General features: G+C 35.0%; 2 protein-coding genes across 3 annotated transcripts; one reads left to right on the top strand and one right to left on the bottom strand.

The window, feature by feature from the left end:
• Positions 1–213: 213 nt before the first annotated feature.
• On the top strand, positions 214–15,311 carry LOC123524869 (probable serine/threonine-protein kinase irlB). 2 transcript variants are annotated; one of them, XM_045303397.2, is made up of 14 exons: positions 214–298; positions 3,424–3,658; positions 4,127–4,440; positions 5,362–5,475; positions 6,439–6,969; positions 8,356–8,520; positions 8,786–8,998; positions 9,321–9,415; positions 9,529–10,565; positions 10,842–10,962; positions 11,873–12,137; positions 12,552–12,626; positions 13,810–13,959; positions 14,463–15,311. In XM_045303397.2, the coding sequence occupies exons 1-14, from the start codon at positions 281–283 to the stop codon at positions 14,598–14,600; spliced, it is 3,471 nt and encodes a 1,156-aa protein (XP_045159332.2). In that variant the 5' UTR covers positions 214–280; the 3' UTR covers positions 14,601–15,311. The 2 variants fall into 2 exon arrangements, 1 of the variants encoding a protein (XP_045159332.2); XR_008370212.1 differs by lacking the exons at positions 11,873–12,137; positions 14,463–15,311 and having other exon boundaries at positions 13,810–13,867.
• A 502-nt stretch (positions 15,312–15,813) lies between these two features.
• Positions 15,814–21,940, bottom strand: LOC123524867 (uncharacterized). Its single transcript, XM_045303394.2, has 4 exons — positions 21,179–21,940; positions 18,839–19,000; positions 18,029–18,200; positions 15,814–17,150 (listed from the first exon to the last, which is right to left on the bottom strand). The coding sequence occupies exons 2-4, from the start codon at positions 18,971–18,973 to the stop codon at positions 15,814–15,816; spliced, it is 1,644 nt and encodes a 547-aa protein (XP_045159329.2). The 5' UTR covers positions 18,974–19,000; positions 21,179–21,940.
• Between the last annotated feature and the right edge of the window lie 868 nt (positions 21,941–22,808).

Genomic DNA, 22,808 nt, shown 5'->3' with positions numbered 1-22,808 from the left:
GGACAACAGTTATTTTGCGGCGCGTCTTTAATTATCTCACCCTATTCTTCTTGAGTCTACCTTTAAAATGATGTAAATGTATAAGCAAACACCTACCAATTGTTGACTTTATCTACATATCATTGTATGAACAGTTTCACTGATAACAGCTTTATTGTATCATCCAATCAATTGACTACTGTTTTTATCCTTCCTGCATTAGAAAACACGACTACTATCATCATGGTAATGCTTTCCTCATTGTCTGAGTTGTGCTGAAAGGAGTAAGACATAAATATTTATGAATATGGCTGATGAGGTATTTGCTTCTGTATGTATTTTTGTAGTTCTGATGAGGTGTCATTAATGTATGTTTTATGTTGGTCTGATGAGGTATGTATTATTTTATGTATAACTGTTGTTCTGATGAGCTATTATATACTGTATGTTTTAATGCTGTTCTGATGAGATATGTATAACTCTATGTATTTCTACAATTCGAATGAGGTATGTATACATCTGTGTATTTCTACAATGCTGATGAGGTATCTATTACTCCATGTTTTATATCAATTCTGATGACGTATCATTATCGTATGCATGATTGTAGGTCTGATGAGGTAATATTGCTGTATTTTTAAATGTAGCTCTGATGAGGTATGTATTACCCTTATTTATTACTATAATTCTGAAGAGGTATGCATTACACTACGTGTTACTGTTGTTCTGATGAGATATGTATGACTGTACGTGTTACTTTAGTTCTGATGAGGTATGTATTCCTGTACGTGTTACTTTAGTTCTGATGGGGTAAGTATTACTGTACGCATTACTGTAGTTCTGATGAGGTATGTATTACTGTACGTGTTTCTAAAGTTCTGATGAGGTATGTATTACTGTACGTGTTACTGTAGTTCTGATGAGGTATGTATTACTGTACGTGTTACTGTAGTTCTGAAGAGGTGTGTATTACTTTACGTGTTATTGTAGTTCTGATAAGGTAATATTGCTGTATTTTTAAATGTAGTTCTGATGAGGTATGTATTACTCTTATTTATTACTACAATTCTGAAGAGGTATGTATTACATTATCTGTTACTGTTGTTCTGATGAGGTATGTATTACTGTACGTGTTACTGAAGTTCTGATGAGGTATGTATTACTGTAAGCGTTACTGTAGTTCTGTAGAGGTGTGTATTACTGTACGTGTTATTGTAGTTCTGATGAGGTATGTATTACTACAATTCTGATGAGGTATAATCTCATTGTACGTATTACCGCAGTTCTGATAAGGTATGTATTACTGAATGTAATAATGTTGTTCTGATGAGGTATTGTTACTGTATGTTTAATGTAGTTCTGATGAGGTATGTAATGTTATATTTGTTACTACAATTCTGATGAGGTTTGTATGTATTACTGTAGTTCCTGTAGTGTAAGTTTCACTTTTTCAAAGAATAGTCGTGGCGTGTTGAACCTGGTTTCGACCACTGGTTTTGGTGGATAAGATTCTCGACTTTGTCTAGTGTCTTTAACTATTGAATATTCATCCTTGATTTTGTCATCGCTAGGTACTAGTACCTTCATGAGTCGTGTGCATTAAATTTTCAAGAACATTTATTATACAATAAAATAAATCTATACAAAATCCTTTACATGTATAACAAGAAATATCTTTAAAAATGATGGTCGACGAATTGTAATAAGGAAAGAAGTTTATGAATTTTTCATCTAACATTCATCTTTCATCTAACATTTTTCAAAATGCAAAACTAAACACCGCACTTTAACAATTTAAATGGTTCTCTTTTAATTTTTCGCAAAGGTTTCGTAGGGTTGCAATTTTGTTTCGTTTATCCTTAGACGAATAATTACAGCAGTAGTTTGATGAAGATTCATGAAGCGGTTCATGAGAAGAGGTAATTGAACGTGTTTATATTTTTAGCTAAATTGGTCCCTATCCCCATTTGTAACAAAATAGCAGGAGACCTTACGGTATTGTTACACATCGAGTTTGATAAAAATCCATTACATTGTAGTGGTTAATGCGAAGAAAGGCATAACTACTTTTAGCTATAGTGGTCCCTAATAGGACCCAAGTTCCTATATAAATAAATTTGGAAGAGGACCTTATAATGATGCTCCAGACCAAGTATGACAAAAATCCACCAAGCTGTTCATGAGACGCTGTATAAAGGCATTTCTAGTTTTAGCTCTAGCAGCCCCTAAAAGGGGTCAAATGTCCCAGCTGAACAAAGTTGGCTGCGGGCCTAATAAAGATGCTACAAATCAAGTTTGATTAGAATACATGAGAAAAAATCAATTTAAGGATTTTTTTATTTATTATTTTTATCTATTTCTAAAATAGGCCAACTGATCTCGCTTTAACAAATAGCATATTCGCTATTCATGAATCTTTAGACAATGACGTCACACCTATAAAAAAAGTGAAGGTCAAGCAAAACATACATTTGTAATTATTTCAATATTTCTTTTTCATAAGCAAAGTTTAACCGTAGTCATATCACATAGGTAAACTGTATGCAGCGTACCTTCATTTCAGTGTAATGAGATTCAGTCATTATATAGCATATATATAATAAAACAGATTTCAACTGAGTTCAATATTTGCATACCATACTAAAGAAAAATATTCATATATTATAAATCAGTTAAATAATCTATAATAAATATATCAAAGCAAACAGGTACTCATTTTAATATGCAATCTGAATAAGTCACAAAAGCATAAAACCTTTTCATGTACAGACGACAATTGTATCGAAGAAAATCTTTTAAAAGCATTTCTCTACATAAAAGACTCTTATCACAACCTTATTCATGTGATACGCAGACCGTATTCAGCTCTTTCTTTAATTTGATATACGTTGGTATTTGAACAGGTTTTTATCATATTTATTAAACTTACTTATCATTTTGAGATATATCAATATTCTTGCTAAATATACTGAGCCAAAGTTAGCTTTAAAACTGTGAACAGCGTCGTTTATGATAAACGCTTTGTCTACATTTCACTCAGCGTAGCACAATCAACAGAGTGAAAGAAATTGACACTCTCGTCCAATCAGGCAGAGTGTTACATAAATCTTCCATTTTGATAAATTATCTATAATGCGTTATCAAGTAGTTTGATTTGCAAACTGAAGTCACGTGGCATAGGTAACAAAAACGAATTTAGACGGCGTCGCCGAAAAACGCATCCAAGCATAATTAAAGCAGACTCGTTTTCACTGAGTCCCAACACTGGCTTAAGTGGACTCTATGAGCGGAACTCTATTTCAGAAGATCATTGAATAGGCTCCGTTATCCTATTTCTTCCTTTGATGTGTATTCAAAATAAGAGAAGACTATTTAAATATCTTCCAAAATTCTGAAAATGCCAAATTTTATATTTGTATTTCGTATTCTTTTCAATGATTATAGTCGGACTCAGGTACGCGTCGACGAGAACTTGAGAAGCTAGCAGAAATTACATCTGGTTGCCAGAAGATTTATGAAGACGCACTGGCAGCTTTAAAAGAAGGAAACATTTTACCACTATGTGCACAGCCTTTGTTACAACAACATTTGGAACCCGTCAACAATATGTCTGTGATAAAAATGGTCGAAACTCGCGTGAAACAGATGGAGAAGAGAGAAGTAGCGGTGCTTGTAATGGGTCAGTGAAGCTTAATATTTATTAATGGATAGTTTTTCGATTTTGATACATTAAAAGATATATATATATAAATAAATGAAAATATAAATATCAACAGGACTTGGGTGGTTTCATGTAAATCATTCTTAATTAATACATATGCAAAGGTGGGAATTTTCTTTGAAATGTTGAAGATTCAAATCGACATGACAAGCAGTAGTTCGCAGCCTATTTACAGACTTAGACCTTGGGACAGATATTTCTTTTCAGCCACAGACAATTCACTGTAAAACTTTTAAATGAAGTAAGAAACTTGAAATATCTTAAGCCTTTTGATCATGATTATTTATATTAGATGTGTGCATATGCTCAGTAACTGAGTACGTGTATACAGTTTCACTTACCCATATGTCCATGTGGAGTTCTGTATAGGCGACTGCGTGGCTTTTCCTGTTGGACTTTCGTCCTTGTTTTTTTTCACTTGCACAGGAGAGTTCAACGCAGGCAAGTCAACATTCATGAATATACTAATGGGTGGACAGTACCTTCCTATGGACAGAGGGAAAGTGACACACGTGGTTTGTGAGATTCGTTACAGCTCATTACGAATGGCTATCTTAAAGTTTGAGGACAAAGGCGATGATAAAATGATTATGTTACAAGAAGACAGTACAGATGTAAATTGGGTTGAACTGAGGAAATATATTAGAACAAAAGTGTACAGCAGTGATGATGAAGCTGAAAGAACCGTTGGGAGAAAAGTTGAAAGAATCATCATTTATTGGCCTCTAAAAGTATTGGAGGTAAGACATGAAAAATGTAAAATATGTATACCTCTTTCTCATAATTCCGAGCCTTCTCATTGACCCGACCCTTTGGAAAATTTATCCTTCCAATTGTTTAATTCGCATGTTCAGAATAACCAAACATTCTCTTCGCAGAGAATATTCTAGAAAAGATGAAAAATGTAATGTACTTCTTATCTGAAAACATCTCCCAAAATGATAAATATAGGATATAAGAAGTTACGTTGGGACGACATTCCCCCAAGTCAATCAAGGGACAAAATTCTAACATTCAAAGAACCGACGCATCATTCCTCATGAATATTTATATACATGCACATAAATTGTGTATACACAAATAAAATAGGAATGGAATATTAAAATAAATATTTAAGAGGATCCTTTTAAAGCATAGAACGCAACCAAGCAAAATAACACACTGGCCGTAACTTTATCAGATCGTTGCTTGAGAGGTGAATTTTACGTAGAACAAGAGGACGAAATGATACTTTTCCAGGCTTTTAAGTATGATTTAAAACCGTTACATACCGAATCAAATGAAAACTATGGATGTACCTGTACCCCGTATGAGTCTTAGTAATTGTGTTCATATGGCTAACTGTTGTGCCGTTTTCTCAAACACCTCTAAAATCCGATGGGGGAAGGAGATTTTGTATCTGTTTTTAAGAAAATTGCATCATATACAGTGCTTATCGGGATCAAGCAACTATTTCAACACTTCATATTTAAAAGGCTTCTTATGCGTATTTTCATAGAACTATTTGTGTTTGTTTCTTCTGAGAAACGTAATCCAAAACCTAACGCAACGCAGTTCAGAGTGTGTCGTCACGCAATGCAATCAAGTAGAAATTTTCTGTTTCTTGTTTGCCGAGCGTTACTCAATAAAAAGTAAATGTTAAGTATTTATATTTATTTTAGGGTCTTCTGGATGACACCAATGAAAGACATGTTAAAGACATAACACGACGTGAGCCTGATGGCCGATCTCGTACATCTTCTGACTTTCCACAAGAATTTTTAGACCGCCTGCGGGTTTGTTTACGATTTAAATAAGTAGTTTGCTTATGTTAGTTTGTTCCGAATCGATGTACGGTTGTGAAGAAAACTTGAAGCTTTTTTTTTAACTGAGTCTGTCCTAGGAAAATGCAGTTTAGTTACATCGCAAGGTACATTCAAAATCAGAATTCCACCCGCTCTCGTTTAGTTGTTATCTATTTACTTCGGCAAATACTGCCAAACCATTCATTCTCATCATTTCAAGGCGCCTTGTCCTCTGCTGCCGATTACTGAACAAAACAGCTAACCTGCTATTTAGTCTTTTGCCAATATCCGAAAAATTACTGAAATTAAACAGTTTGAAAACATCTCAAAATTTAAAAAAATATCAATTCACGCCTAGGTACAATCTTATTTGTTTTATTACCACATCCCATGTCTAAAAAAAAGTCACAAATACCCACAAGAAATGTATTGGATACTATTTATAAGAATACAGATGAATAGATTTTGATATTTTACAAGAAAATGCGTAAACACCATACACATATCAAATAAAGTTATTTAGTTTTTGATGCCATTTTCTTCCCTCATAACGTTTAGCTTCAGAATGTAAATTTTAGATATTCTGGTGTATTTTTCTGTCTTTACATTACTGAGTTGAGTCGGAAAACGAATGTATTCATAAGATGTCATTGTTTAATTTTATTGAAATATTGAAAAAAATATCAGCGAAAAAGTACATTCAATTTCAAGATTTTTAAGATACATTGTATTTGCAAAATAACAAATGGCGGGTTAGCTGTTTTGTTCAATATATATTAAAAACATTTTTGAACATCAATACTATATTTAAAAGTTCTGTTTCAGCATTAATCACATACATATTTGCTGATAATTTTTAAGAATACCAGATATATTTGAAACATTAATAAAACGTAAACATCACTTTGGAGATCGTTTGTCGTTAATTACATTTGACGTTTATTGTATATCCAGAAGCCGCATGCCAGTAGCTTTAACACGAGCGATCAAGCTGAAGCTCGTGACCCGGACCAAACTGATCGGAAAGAAGTTGCTACTTCAAAGGACGAAACATCATTCCAAAGCAATGAAACAGAAGGTCCCCAGTTGCATAAAAGCAAACCAATAGCAATAGAAGTTCTTACACAAGACAATGCAGGCATAAATGTTCCTACTGGAGCATCGGTAGAACGAACCAGTGAATCTGCACCAGCAAGTTACCAAAGTAATCACGAGCATAACGCCGCTGGAAACTGCCATACAGACAGACAAGGAAATAAAGAACATGAGTACACATCTGATGCTGAAGAGCAGAACAATGATGCCGGAACTGATCATAAACACAGACAAAGATCTAATGATAATGGACACCCGTCTGAAGCTGATGATGACACCAACCAAACGTATGTAAAACAACGACATCAACAAGATTCAGCAGATCAAAATATTCAGGAAGCAGCTGGGAATGAAAATATTTCTTCAGTTGAAGGAGAAGCCACCAGTCAGGTAACTTTTAACACAATGCTCTATGTTGCATTATAAATTGCTTTTTTATGGAAATGTTTCCGCCATATTTAGTTCCTTTTGTTTTCACCAATATCATCCTTCTAAAAATAGTCTGAATATTTCATAGTAATTTGAAGACACCTGCGATAGTATAGAATCCCGGTGCGACATGCTGTTTGCTATTTGCTTTTTGCGTTATGCGCTTTCCTTTTTGCCCTTTGCTGTATTGCGTTTTGCTTTTTAAAAGAAATAACATACACATCGACTAAAAGCTATAAAGATGTCTACAAGGGCTTTTAAAATATTGAATTAATGAGCTCTTAAACTGAGGCCATGAACTCAGTTGTATTTTATGGAAATCATGTCTTTTGTTGTCTACTTTTTATACGCTCATGAAACAGAACGTAGTTGTTTTACTGGAACACCTGCGGCGGCGGGCAGCGTTCACTAAAGTTGTCCGCTTTCTAACTTGAGCAGTTCTTACAAATTTTCACTAACTTAGCCAAAAGCCAGATAGTACACATGTATTTGTTTTTCTTGCAATTACCGGGCCTATTTTGGAATAGTTAGCCATTTTTAGGAATCTCGTCGCGACATGTTTTTGCTATTTGCTTCTTGTGTTTTGCTATTTGCTTCTTGTGTTTTGTTCTTTTTTTCTTGCGTTTTGCTTTTTGTTTCTTGCGTTTTGCTCTTTGCTATTTGCTTTTGCGTTTACATTTGTGTGTGTGTTCTCCTAAAATGCTACATTAATAAGATTGTGTACGTCAGTCAGATTAATTGTGCTTTTTATCTAAAAGGAAATATTACATTCAATTATATTACTATGTTAAACGTTTACGTAAAGCAGTTTCTAAAAATAAAAATCAAGCAGATCTTGAACTTCAGCAGCATGAACTGTATCTTAAACACAACCGTCGAAAAGCAAAACGCAAAAAGCAAAGCACAAACAGTAAAACATGGGATGCAAGTAGCAAAAAGCAATTAGCACATATCAAACCCTGATTTTATGGGATTTTGTTTACAATCTACATCTACATCACCAAAACAAGAGAATGAATGTGTTTGAAAGATTTAACTGGGATTTTCTGTCTTCAATAATAGTTTATGTACGTTTAATGTGTTAAAACAGAAAGTAAAATCCTTAAAAAAACAATGAATACATATCATTCGGAGAAAATCTTCTGGGGCTTTGCCTGTACAAAGTTAAACAAGTTAAAAGCACTTAGTATTTCAAGCTGCTAAGTGAAAAGTTAAGTTGAGCAATAACTGTAACGGTTTAAAACCTTGCAAATAAAATAACTAAAGGGTAGTTATGCAAGCAAAATAATCTTTAACAAAATCAGGGAAATCAACAAGGTAACCCTCTTTGTGCACTCCATGTTTCAGATACCTGCGTTTCAGTTTGTATTTTTTGACTGTCCTGGTATAGACCTACAAGATAACGAGAAAGACAGCCCCGAATATACTGGCATGATTGGCGAAGTTGCAAGATCCCAGTCATTTATATTCATCCTCGACACAAATAAAGATACTGGCATAAAGAAACGTGGGGTAATTACAATGTATATAATGAGTGGACATCAAGTTAAGACACTTTTATTATGTCAATATTGGACTGACATTGACTAACTTAAGTTCCAATATCAATTTTTGTGGTGAAATATAAACTGTGCATGTGCCGTCTGTCCAAAGAACTTGTGTTTGAATGAAAAATAACTAAAATTCCTGTAGAAATATTAATGTTAAATAATAATAGATTAGCAATGGCGCTGCAAATTATGTAAACGTAACGTAAGTGTGTTCTTTCGTATTGCAGGTAAAAGCGTTGATGCATGATGTAGAAAAAGTCTTTAAAAGAAGAAATATGGATCTGAACCCTGACCTATCTCTTTTTGTTGCCAACAAAGCAGATGTTGTTATGGGGGACAGAGAAGCGTCAGAGAAACTGATGGAAGAAGTTCTTCAAAAGCTAACCGAAACTTGGCCGTTGACTCGCAAAGAACACGTGCTTCTATTTCAAGCAAACAAAGTAAGAAAATTAATTTAATAGATATCGTTACTTTCTTTATTACTGCGTCTATTTCAACGACCATGTGGTCTGTTAAGTTAGACTCTAATGTTTCAAATTAAAGATACTTGTATTGATTTTAAATTCAATGTTATCACCAAAGTATTTACAAGTTTCACTAAAAGAAATTGATCTTTGCCTGCTTCATGATTATCATTGCAATATGAATGTTCAGCGTCAGGTAAGCATTTTCAAATAGCGAGGAGGACTAACCTGATCAGGAACTATTAAGCATTTTTAAATAAATTTTCCGACATATTACACATTACTTGTTCTTATGCAGGAATTGAGAGACCATGTGGAAGATACCAAGAGAAAACATCAGATACAAGACTTTCTGTTACAGACAATGCGAATTACACTTGAGGAACATTGTATGTAAGTTTATTTAGATTTAGCGGTTACTGAAGCTATCATATCCCAAAAAGTCCACCTCTTAAATTCTTCTGCTATGACTGCGAACATAACTTCGTTTAATTGTTTGTTTGCAGTTGGCTTCTGAGGATGTTGGAAATTGCTCATACCCTGGCTAAGCTTGGACAAGAGTCTTCTCCAGTTGTTTACAAGTTAGATAACTTGCTTAAAACAACCAAGGAGGAAGCAATGGTTCTGCAAGGAGATGTAAGAGAATTGTCTGATGTTGATGTACGTAGGAAGGCATGGAACGAACTGAGAGATGTCCTTTTACGGAATGAAAAAGGTTTGCAAAAAATACAATTTGACTTGAATGAAATCAATACAAGAATTCCGAATGCAGAAATCGACTGGGGAGAACTTTCTGGAATAATACATACATTGATAGCCGAAAAAGTTGAACGTGAAGTTACATCCGCGACTACAAAATTAAGACAGCAACACGAAAAGGAGTTAGGAAAAATATATAAAGATATAGAAGAAAGAATGGGAAAGCTACAGTCGGGAATATCTGGTCTTGAGGAGATGAAAAGAGACGAAGCAAATTTAAGAAACGGTATTTATGCGTTACTTATGCCTGTTGTATTAAGCGCAGGTATTCGAGCGCTACCAGCTATTAATCCGTTAATATTTATGGCAGCTCCAATTATTCCATTAGGACTTTTCGGAAAGTTTGTCGTGGAAGATATTCAAGGAGCAGTCAATGAGGCAAAGAGAAGAAAATTCAAAGCTAAAGAAATTGAATTTATGAAAGGGGAGACAAAAAGAATTTTGGACATATCGAAGAAGGAACTGAAGGGCAAAAGTGAGTTACCGGAGTCGCCGCTTTACACATATTTCTTTGGAGAGTCAAAGAAGAAAGTTATTATTGACCAGACAGAAAAAGTTATACAGGTCATAGAACTACTACAGGAAATGACATGTCATAAAAGTGAACCAAGTCAGAAATGCTCAAAACGTTTCATCACCACCATGATGAAATTTTATGTGGAAAGCGTTATGAAGCATGAGTTTACTGAAAAAGATGATATCAACTGGGTTTTCAACAATGAAAATATCAGATGCACCATTGATCAAGGAAGAAACGCCTGCACATATGAAGCGAAACTCTCAAGTTAGGACCTTTATGTACATAACCTAGTTAATAACAGATCATGACAAAAATGAATGCTGCAATTATTGTATTTAATTAGTATAATCTTATACTTTATCAGTTGCAATTAATTTTATTATTATCAAATGATCAAACTGGGGTTTTGGTAAGGAGGACTAAAGCGCCTGTTCAACATTGAGTTGTGCTAAATCATCTTACTGCTAACTGAACATATTAAAATATCTGTTTAATTAGCCTGATTATGTCACTCCATATGATATTGTTATATTGTTTCAGATCGATTCGAATTTAAGAAGCCTGTGGCCGTTAAAGAGTTCCGATGTAAGCTCGAACCTTCCGATAGAAGCATAGATCTACCGACAGAGGTTGATGCGTACAGGGAATGTTTCTATTTACGGTAAGTTTGTTGTTGTTTTAGCACAACAGGTGTTTTAGTCCTCCCTACAACAAATTTGTTTACGATATTTTCAAAACGTTTTCGTTTACGGTAAATGTGTGGTTGTGTTTTTTTTATGTTTACGATATTATGTACGTGATTGTCTTTTTTGTTTGTTTTTGTTGGGTTTAACGTCGCACCGACACATTTATAGGTCATGTGGCGACTTTCCAGCTTTGATGGTGGAAGAAGAACACAGGTGCACTGCCCCTCCGTGCATTATTTCATCACGGTTGGGCACCTGGGTAAAACCACCGACCTTCCATTAGCCAGCTGGATGGCTTTCTCGCCATGCAACCCTACGAGTGAGGCTCGAACCCACATCGGTGAGGGGCAAGTGATTTGAAGTCAGCGACCTTAACCATTCGGCCACGGAGGCCCCCGAGTACGAGATTGTTTTAGTTACAGTACATTTTAACTGCGTTGCACGTTTGTATTTTCCCAATTTTCTTACATTCGTAGTTGATATTTTTCAACAACGACATGATTTAGTCTTTAGCTTACCAGGAACAGCTAAAATAATATATTAGAAACAAAAACAAAACAATTATGTCATCACAGGCAGATTAGGCAAACCTATGTATGTCTGATGGTAACTTATAATATGGTTTATCACAAACTTTATCTTGGTTCATAACTTCATTTTCCGTGGAATGTATATATGCAGGGTAAAATTTTAGTGAAGTTTTACAAATATTTCTTAGCTTTAACTAATTCCGTTATGTGAGGAATCCATCCAGCTGGCTTACGGAAGGTCAGTGGTTCTACCCAGGTGCCCGCTCGTGATGAAATAATGCACGGAGAGGCACCTGGGGTCTAAACCAAACAAAATAAATAAAAAGTTTCGTTATTATATCTTATAATTGTTTAGACAACTGTCGACTAAACGTCATGACAAACTTGTGAATTTTCTTGGAACTGGTACATCGGTTACCGATGGCTATCTCAACCTACGTATTGTCATGGAGCGGTACATTGGCGACCTGAAAAGACACGTGATATCCACTCCAAGATCACCTTCCGACCCAAAACACTGGAAGGAGTTTCTGCACTATGCCAAAGAATGTACAGAAGGACTCAAATTCATACATGAAAACAACGTGATTCATAGGGATGTTAAACCCACAAATTATTTGGTATATGCTAGTACAATATGTATATCTTTTTATATCAAGTAGAAACAGTATATCATCTATGCATGCATACTAGGAATGTCGGTTGATATCATACTCTGTTATATAAAAAGGCGAGTCTCAAACTAGAATACATTTTGATAAGAAGATGCTGTAAGATGGTATCTTTTTATTAAAATAATCAAGTCTAGTCTCTTCCTTATGACTAAAACATTAAAGCTTGTAGTCAGTGCAACCACTCTGGAATAAACACCACTGGAAAACAAGAATGTGTGTCTTGCAGAGAGGCTGTTTTGTTGAAGAGGTTAATACACTTGGAATTTAGCTAATGGAATTAAATATATCAGTTACTATGTACCGAGTTTTTTTTCCTGTTTAGAGGTGTCGTTGACACAGGTTACACTTATTTTATTTCAGATAAAGAATGGAGTTTCTGCTGGTCTTTACAGCGTGGTCATATCTGATGTTGGCTGTGCCAAATTCGAAGAAGTGGTATTTACTTAGTTTTCAAAGAAAAAAATGATATAAAAGGCATAACCGGTAATATAAAGAAGGATGGGAGTTTCTGGTCTTTGTAGAATAGCCAAAAACATGAGGTTATGCCGCAAAAGATACTACTACAAGAAGCCATTCAATAATAGTAAGATCAGATAGGAATATCCGGCTCGAGTGCAGTCTGTGAAGGTGGTAACAAGGATTGTCTGGTTACTATAGAAACGGTTACTCGAAAGCCGACTAATACCATCTGCATTTAAAACTTACGATATATCTTTATGCTACAAAATAATCGATTAAAATCATGCTTTGTCTTTAAGCAAACATTTCAGACAGATGTGAATCAATTTACGCCTTTGTGTAAAGGACGAGAGTCATCTTTTACCCCAGGGTGTTAAACGGATTTTCCTGCATCAAAGAAAAGATTCATTGAAAAGAATTAAAGAAAATCATGCTTTTTATGCCCCCGAAAGTGGGCATATTAAACTCGCACTGTCCGTGCGTCCGTGTAACTTCTTGTCCGGACTGTAACTCTGCCATCTATGAAGACTATGAAGGGATTTTGAAATTACTTAGAATAAATGTTCACAATAATGAGAAGATGTGTCATACGGAAGACCCAGACCCCTAGCTCTAAGGTCAAAGTCACACTTGGCGGTCATATGTTAACAGGGTCTCTTTCGTGTTCGGTTCATAACTCTGCGCTTTATCAAGGGATTTTGAAACTACTTGGCATAAATGTTCCCCATAATGAGACGACGTGTCATGCGCAAGATCCAGACCACTAGCACTAAGGTCAAGTTCACACTTAGAGGTTAAACGTTAACATGGTCTGTCCGGTCTATAACTCTGCCATCGATGAAGAGATTTTACAATTACTAGGCATAAATGTTCGGGGGCATTTGTAGCTAATAGTAACAGTTCTTGTTTTATTTTTCATTTTCATTCTTTTTTTGCAGAAAACGTTGTACAAGAAAAGAATGTTTTTTAACTGATCGAAATATTAGGGTCTCGTGTAACTGTGTATACGCAAATTTTCGTTCGTCCAATTTTTTAACAACTTGCTATCATTTATATTCTAAAACTGCACCCGGTCCGCATTTCTTGTGAAGAATAGACTTTCAGATTTGATCAATATTTTTTTCATAATTTGATAAAAATTCCCAAAATTTTGTTCCAGAGTTGTACACGTGGACAAGAAAGAGGAACACCCGCGTATTGGGCACCTGAGATCTCGGCAGCAAACACCTTTCATAGCAAGGCCTCAGATGTTTTCAGTCTGGGGCTAGTACTGTGGGAAGTCTGGGTTAGACAGCTCTCCTATGACGATGTAGGGAACTTTTTAATTTTACTTGTATATTTCATTATCTTTAAATAACAGCGAAATGCCGACAATCGGTTATTTCCTTTGAAAAGGTATGCCAGTATGAAAAAGTACATTTTTGCATTCATTTTTTTCATAGAATCATACAAAAATTTCGCTTTATTGTCAGGTTTTCGGGGGTAGTCTCTAGCTGAGGAGAAGGGAAAAACTATTTCCTCTTAAAATGCACTAACAGTCCAATTTTCAATTCACATATAAATATTGTTTGTTGAATTCTTTATTTGTCACTTATTTAGGAGGAGAGTCAAAATAACTATCGAGGACAGTTCTACGATGAAATCAATTATAACTGTTCTACGATGAAATCAGTTATAAAGTATAAAGTATAAATTCATATACACACGCCGTGAAATATGCCATTATTGTTAATATTCAGTTATTGTAGAAAGACATTAACATAAGCTGTTACACGAAGTATGATATCATTTTGTTAAATTTTCGTTTTTCAGAATGGTCGCAAACGCAACTTGCTGAAGGTGATTGAAGCAGAAAAGATACCAGTTGTCAAGAACTGTTTAAAGACAGATCCGAGATCTAGAATAACTTCAGCTGACTTACTGGCCGAACTTCGGATAATACAAAACTAAAAGCTTTCCTTAATTTCCCCCCAAAAAAGAGAAATTGAACAGGTTTATTGTACCATTTTATGGTTCGGAGTCTAAAATATTGAAAAGAAACTGTCAATATCATACAGGTTCGTTGTGGCATTTTATGGTTCGGAGTCTAAAATATTGAAAAGAAACTGTCAATATCGTACGAATTATACAGGTTCGTTGGTTCGCAGGATAAACTTTTTAAGTTCAAACTTACTTTATGAGTAGAAGGTCCCTTAAACAGCATAGTTACAGCATAGTGAAAAATTTGTTACCGAACAGAAGTAGCCGAATATTAACACTCAAGACGGATGTCATGGGTGTGATTAGTAGCTATCATAACTTAGGGTAAATTACATCATATTAACGATTTACAGCCATACTTCCATTATTAATCAACCAAAAATTGGAACACGCACTGCACCCTGAGGACGGCGACTTCGTAAGAAATTGATTTTTGGTACAAGTGTGGGTGCCTCGGGAGGACATTTAATTGACTTGATAACAATGTATACTCGAATTACATTATGTATGTATAATTTTCATGGAACAATATCTTTATCAACTGATCACACCTGATACGGATGTGAATGGACGAAATTCTTAAAACTAATTTTAGGTAAATCAGTAGTCTTTCGATTTTTTGCTAATTTGTGTGGAATATGTAGATAACACAGAAATTGATCTTGTATGAGTAATTTAAATGTTAGTAACTTTTTCTTTATAATAATTGAGCATTATTGCCCAGTTCATATGTTTATAACTCAGAAATTTTTAAAGCTGATATAAAATTTATGTTTTAGTTAGCTTAATGCTACTAGTTACACCACGCGAAGTTCGTGCTTTAAGGGTGGACACGTTAATAATTTTGGTGTCCTTTAAGTTGTTTTGGGCCACTGTTTTGTAGACACTGACTTTTCGACACTGATAATTCAGAAACGAGGTAAACGTAATAGGTGGGACATATTTTAGTAATCTGTGTATACAAAAAATAGAAAGTATGTTCTGTTCTGTTTAGTTATATTAACATAGACATATGTATTAAAATATATGCATGTAGTACATTTTTGTTGTATAAAATTGTAACATCAGTATGCATTGGTAACATTCCACCAACAATGACATACTTAGAATATGACTTGGTTTTCTCAAATCTGTGTTTTTATTTCTAGTAACATTAATTGCAATTTAAGTTTAGTTGGTTGATCTAACTATTTTCGTAGTTTCTCTGATAGCCGATCTTTGTGTCATTATACAGTTTCTTATATTTGTCTTTCTCAGCTGTAACTTCTTTAATGTCAGTCTGAAGCCTCATAATCTGGTCGTCCTTTTTCTGTAAGACAATGTCCATGTCTCGTTTCCTTTTTGATATCTCAGTCCTGTATTTAGAACTTAAATTTAGATCTTCACTTTTCAACTCTTCATGTTTGGTTGCTAAAGATTTTATTCTGTTCAATAATTGGTTAGGTTCCGTTCTTTCCCGACCAGCGACGTGAAGATTATTGTCGAGGCTTCTAGTCAAATTGCCTCCAAAGTTTGCTGTTCTTTTAAAGTTTCCAGGCCAATTCCGCGCTGTCGCTTTATTGTCTCGTCTAGCAGGTTTTGGAGACGAGCTTGATGATTCACTGCTAGCTGAATCACTGTTTGGATCAACTTTATTTAAATAACTAACGCATTCTCCATATTCTCTGTTGATTTCCCGAACTGAACATTTAATTGCAGCTATATTATCTTGAAAAGATTCGGGATTTTTCTCTAAATTGTGCAACGCGTTTTCGATTTCAGTCATCCCTTGTATGTTGAAACCATGCAATTTCTTTTGTAAATGTTTTTTTCTCATTTCAGTTCTGAATTTATCCGAAAGAATAATTTCTTGATGAACGTATTCTTGTAATTCTTTTTCAAAAAGTTGCAGAGAATCAAGAATTGACAAAATTGCATTGTCATTTGTAGGTGGCGCCGCTCTTTGAACATTAACAGCTGCTTCCCCAATTCCATTTTCTAAAGTTCTTTGAACACCTTGACCCGAAGGATTGTTCAGTTTCTTAAGTGTTACACATCTACTTTCAACCCAATCTCTACACTGTCTAACAATTCTTGTTGAATGTCTCCTTCCTTCCGTCTCTTTATCCAAAACCTTTCGTCGAGTCTTCACTAACTTCTCTATATCATCCATTAGATTTGCAAATAAATCTTGAGTTTTCTTTGGAACCGTTTTCTGTTTGGCAGACTGTCGACCATACGACAATACCGCTTTTATTTTAGCGTCACATTCTTTAGTGTGTTCCACAATATCGGCATTCTGCTTAGCAACCGTTTCGCAGTCTTGATGCAGTTTTTGGATAACGGCCTGACATCGATTCAGCTGTTGTTGGGAACGTTTAAGACTTTCTTGCACTTTAGACCAAACTTCAGTTTCAGACAGTGCAGGTTTTTCATTATCGTCATCCGCAGGCGATTCTGTTAGATATATCCCCGCTCGACGTTCTTCTGTTGCTAGGAAGTCATTCATCTGTTTTATTTGTTCGTCTAGGTTACTCTGAACTGAAATGTTGAAATGCATCATTCAGTAAAACATTGAATTGATATCCATATAGACTTTTAGCTAAAAATTTAATTTGTAAGCATTATCACACATACTGGATTTACTCATATGATTACGTTACTTGACAATTTTAACAAACGTGACATTTACTATAGTTTAACCCTTACCCTGCTAAATTTCTATAATGAACTTGTCCATCTTTCAATTTGGACAGTACTATTAGATCTAACTGTAAAAAAGGGTGCATACCAAAAAAGATACTAACTGAATGGCGAACAGTGTAGGACATGATCAGACTGCATGAATGTACAGGCTGGTCATGATCTACACTGGTCGCAAATGCAGAATCAGTGGTGTCCAGCATAATAAGGGTTAAAACTTCTGTTTTGTCGTTTTCAGGAAGTGTTTAACAGGAGAGCAAAGTTGAGCTTCACGCGCTCGCGCGCTGTTAAAAAACTCTTTACATGTGCACTGTATTACGGCCTCACAATTTATAACATCTTCAGAATCCCTTGCGATAAACTGGTACCTTTGCCCTACCGAGCTGTGGTACCGACCAATCCCTCGGGATTCTGCATATATTATTACACGAAAAAAAAAACATGCGTTATTCCTTCATGGACATTCACTTATACAGAGATACTCTATACACGTGTGTAAACCAGCAAGTAATTTTAATCTTTTCGATAAATAAATTCTGTTTTGTTCTGGTGATCAATATACATATTTAAATTATGTGATTTTCAATGTTTTAATAAAATCTGAAACAAAAAATTCCTTCTGATAATTAGGATTTACAATGTTTCAATTCCTTTTTCTCCAATACAGCGCATCTTTGATATCCTAATTTCGAGTTAATAACTGAAAACAAATTTACTTTGGCTCAGTATCTGCATCTCTTCTCTCACATCGATGAAGAGGGCTGCCACATTTCTCTGTCCACATTTTTGTAGGCATTCTATCAGAGTAATATAGACGGCTTCGTCATCATTTCTGCCAACTATGATGTCCAAAAAGGCGCAGTTTCTAGCAGATTTGTCTTCAGTTTGCTAAATTGAAAAAATAGAAATAACAAATTTAAGATAAATTTCTGCCATGTATTGTGTTGTAAAGAGTAGTTTGCACATGTGTTCTTTTTTTTTTAAAGAGACAATTATATTAATTGTACATATTTATTTTTTTCCATTATATGTTTTCCGTTTATACCATTCAAATTGATTTTCAAAATATTCAGTTTTAATGTAGCCAAAATGGCACCGCTTATTTATAAATTTTTATTATAAATCACCTAACGACAAAATATTGTTACAGACACTTTGTGTGTTATGCTGTTAGAAAGCAATTTTATTGGTTGTATACGTCATTTTTTAATTAAATAACTATTTAGAAATATAAGCAAGTCATTGATTTTAAATATTTTTCTTAGTTAATTAATTAATTATTTTAACATATGACTAAGATCTAGGTATATATTAGGTAATGATCAGGTACAAGATAAAGAGAAAGAAAAGACTTAAAGCTGTGCAAATATTATATTCCTTCATCAGGTTTTTATTATAATTAAAGTTTATTTTATAATAGCTTTAATCTTGTTTATGATTATATGACCTTTAATCTAATCAGTAACATTCTGACCATGCTTACAACTAACAACGAAACCTTGACTGCATAACGTTTATCCCATTACCTGTAACTTCACACAGTCCGTAATGTTGACGACTTCGTATTTCGTTAAGGCGGCAAGTAAATCTCTAGTGAGGTCAAGGTCACGCAAGATGGCTGCCTTATTTTCTCCAATCTTTCGTTTTAGGACTTCCATCATAAGTGATCAAATTTAGCTTACAACTCCCTGAAATTCAAAGAAATTGAAGAATTATTGTATAAGTAAAGGTAATCTAGTTAACTGCAATAAACAATCATTCAATAATCATGACTTAGTTTGTTTTTAGTTTATGCATGTTCTCAATGTACCTTTTCGAAAAGCTAGAATGCGACACGGAAATGGAAGCCACATTGCTCCTTTCCTTGCCATAGAATACTTATGATGTTGGATGATGGAGGATTATATTTGCTTTGAAAGTTCTGTTTCTATTTGTTAGGTTTTCATCGTCGCCTTCATGAGGTTTCTTGGTTTTGGAAGTGCTTGGAGTTTTCACTAATTTTTATAATAATACCGTCTCTCTGAGACAGACCGACAATTTTAGAACATTTTATGCCCAAGTTACACTGCAGCTGAAATTACTCGCGACCATATCAGTCGTGCGACCTGAGGCGGTCTTGGTCCGATCGTGGAGTTTTTTTCTGCAATATCACTCTAGCAGTCATACAATAAGGCCTATCCCAGACTAGTCAGTGTACTAATAGCATGACTGGTCACAAGACCTTGAGAAATTTGTCTTACAATCCACTCAAGACTGTCCACAACTGTCACGGACAAGTCTCGACTGGTCGATCGTTCAACTTGGTATGACTGGTCGTGTGAATTGGCGACTTGAAAGTCGCACTATCTGCCACGACAACGTAGCACCACTTACGACTTGTGGCACAATAATCGATTGAGTGTTAAGACCACCTTAGACCAACTACAACAAAGTACAACCGATGTTTTGAAAGTGATCAAATAGCTCCCCACGACAGAAATCGGTCCTCGGACAAACCAATACTATCCAGGTCTTGTGGAATAAAAAAAAAAACTTTGTAAGATTTCATGTGATTTGAGCCGCACTATGAGAAAACCAACATAGTGGGTTTGCGACCAGCATGGATCTGCGCAATCTGGTCAGGATCCATGCTGTTCGCTAACGGTTTCTCTAATTGAAATAGGCTTTGACAGCGAACAGCATGTATCCTGACCAGACTGCGCAGATGCACAGGCTGGTCTGAATCCATGTTGGTCGCAAACGCTCTATGTTGGTTTTCTCATGGCTCGGCTCAGTTTTAGTCGTAACCTGTCGTAATTTGTCCGCTCTCCTAGCTGATTGTGGCTTTAATTAAAATCATATTACAGTGAAACGCGAATCTAATACAAAAACGGTCTTTTCAAAGGCATTGAAGAAAAGTACTTTTTTCTGTCAAAAAGAAGCATTATTAGTGAGCTGCATGAAAAACAAATTGGTGTCGAACCAAAGGATCAGACCACCTGCGCATCCAGTCTGGTCAGCTCATCTGTCGCATTTTAAGCCTATGAATGAGAACTGTTAGCGAACAGCATGATCTGAAACTGCGCATCGCAGCTGTCTGATCATTGCGCAAAGCCACTGTGGTTTCCTGCACGCTCAAGTAATTATTGCAATTACATATACCATAACAAAGTTGTAAACAAAGTTTTGAAGGTATTTCGAGCGAAAAATGACGAGGTAAGTAATAGTAACTACGTAAGTAAAAGGTAAGCTCGTACGACAATATTTTTCTTTTTCAAGCAAAGTTAAATACCGAAGTCGACAGACAATTTATTTAAGATAAAATCTTTTTCTTTCAAAATTTCAGACGAAGATTTTAAAGTTAACATGATTTAAAATGTATGATTAAATTAAGCCTAAGACATGGGCTGGTGTTTTGGGGGGTGAATAGTCACCTGTGTTCGGAATGGGTTGAACTAATTTATGCGGTACAGTTGGTTCATAATATAAAGGTGGAGTAGGTTATAGTAACATGGGTTCAGAACAGCTACATCCCTTTTATCATTTAAGAACAGACGATGATAAAAAACACATTAAACGTGTATATAATTTAATAAAACATGTTACTGAACATGACTTATGAGGGTCATGTTTAATGATCGATTCTTTTTTGTTTGTTTAGATTATATAGGCTAGATATATTTTGACCGGATGGTGGTGGAGTATGTGGTTGCGGTATTTAGAACAGTTTCGTGTAAAGATGTCACGAATTAATTCGATAATTCATTTAGAGCCTTTAGTGCATATACGACTCGTTGCTTACACACGATTTTAAGAACTTGCTTTGGAAACATTGTAAAATCTACATTTTTAGTCGAAAATTAAACTGAGAATATAGAATTACTTACCTTAATTCCAGAGCTTATCCCCCCTTTTTAATTCCATTGTAATTTTCAAATTTAAAAACGTTCCTCCATCATTTCAGTTCCCCAATCCGTGGAGAAAATTTTGATATAATATCATGCAGATTCAGTATACAGTCTGTGGGTTGTTTTTGATGTTTTATCACTTTAATGTCCACTTGATTTAAGAGCAGCGATTTCTATGCGTCTCAATTTCAATAAAAGTAAGCTTTTCTTATCGCCATTTCTAAATGCGGTTCAATATCAATGGGCGGCTCACGTACTATTTTACTTTGGGGCGCGATCGCAATAATCGTATTCAAACATTCCATGTCTTGTAACTCTACAATTTATTCCTTGGTATTCATTAAACTTTACAGTTTTTTAGACATCTGGCAAAACAAATTACCATTTGAAATTAATGAGAAAATTAGAATTTCGTCCCCAAGTGCTGTGACTCCCAAATCCGCACCTGCTTTATCTCATAATTCTAATGTAAACATTTAGTTTTAAAACTTCAATAATAAAAATCCGATCTCACGGGATCTTTTTTCACAATAGCATACCTATTAAGACCGCTAGATTATGATCTTATACATAAGTGATTGATTTAGACATAACCATTTAAATTACCTACTTTTGAATAAGCCTTAAATGTATTAATCTGTGCCACTTCCAAATTTTAAACCTATCAATGCAACAAAAAGATCAATAGGTTAAGGTCTTAAAATCACTACCTGTTATTCAAAGTGGAGCACCTGACCTTGTTTTAATGACAATCAAGGGGAGATGATATATAAACAAAAGGACCCGCTTATTACAGTTGTAGAAATAAAATATTGTCTCTTTTCCTAACATGAACGTGTGATATCTTTTTGCGAAGTAATATAGAAAAATACGGCTTCCTTTGAAATCCTTTCTACCTTTTTTTGTGAAACATATTATTTCGTCTGTGCCGAACCGATAAGTTTGTGCAACATTTTGATCCTAAACTGACTTTCCAAGACTCTCTTCTGGGGATATTTGAAACACTGAGTCCGCGAAAGGTAAAATTAGTGAAGAGGGACGTCATTTCGAGTAACTTTTGTAAAACAATACCTTTTGAAAATGTTGAATATATTTTCAATTTTGGAAGTAAAATATGCAAACAAAACTTTAACGTACGCATAATTACACTGTTTGATTACATGTAAACAGCATAAAGGCAAAACATACATATAGAATGGTATCCCGTATTATGCGATTATCTTGTAAAACAATATCGTGCTAAATATTGGGATCTCTGTAGTCCAACACTGTTGTTGCAATCACCTTTATTTCATTTCTGTATTTAGCATTCTACGCTTCCAAACAACTTCTTTCTATCACAACGACAGTTTTTAAGTGTCAATTGGGGGCCACAAAATGTTAAGGTGCTGCGTGGGAGCCGAAAAAAGGTTTAGATGCTGCGTGGTGGCCACAAAAGGGTTAGTTGTTGCGTGGTGGCCGTAAAAGGTTTAGATGCTGCGTGGTGGCCGTAAAAGGTTTAGTTGTTGCGTGGTGGCCGTAAAAGGTTTAGTTGTTGGGTGGTGGCCGTAAAAGGTTTAGTTGTTGCGTGGTGGCCGTAAAAGGTTTAGTTGTTGCGTGGTGGCCGTAA

Source organism: Mercenaria mercenaria, chromosome 3 (assembly GCF_021730395.1).
Source record: "Mercenaria mercenaria strain notata chromosome 3, MADL_Memer_1, whole genome shotgun sequence".
Taxonomy (NCBI): domain Eukaryota; kingdom Metazoa; phylum Mollusca; class Bivalvia; order Venerida; family Veneridae; genus Mercenaria; species Mercenaria mercenaria.
Note: the sequence above shows the minus strand (reverse complement) of the source record. Positions and strands in the feature narration are given on the sequence as shown.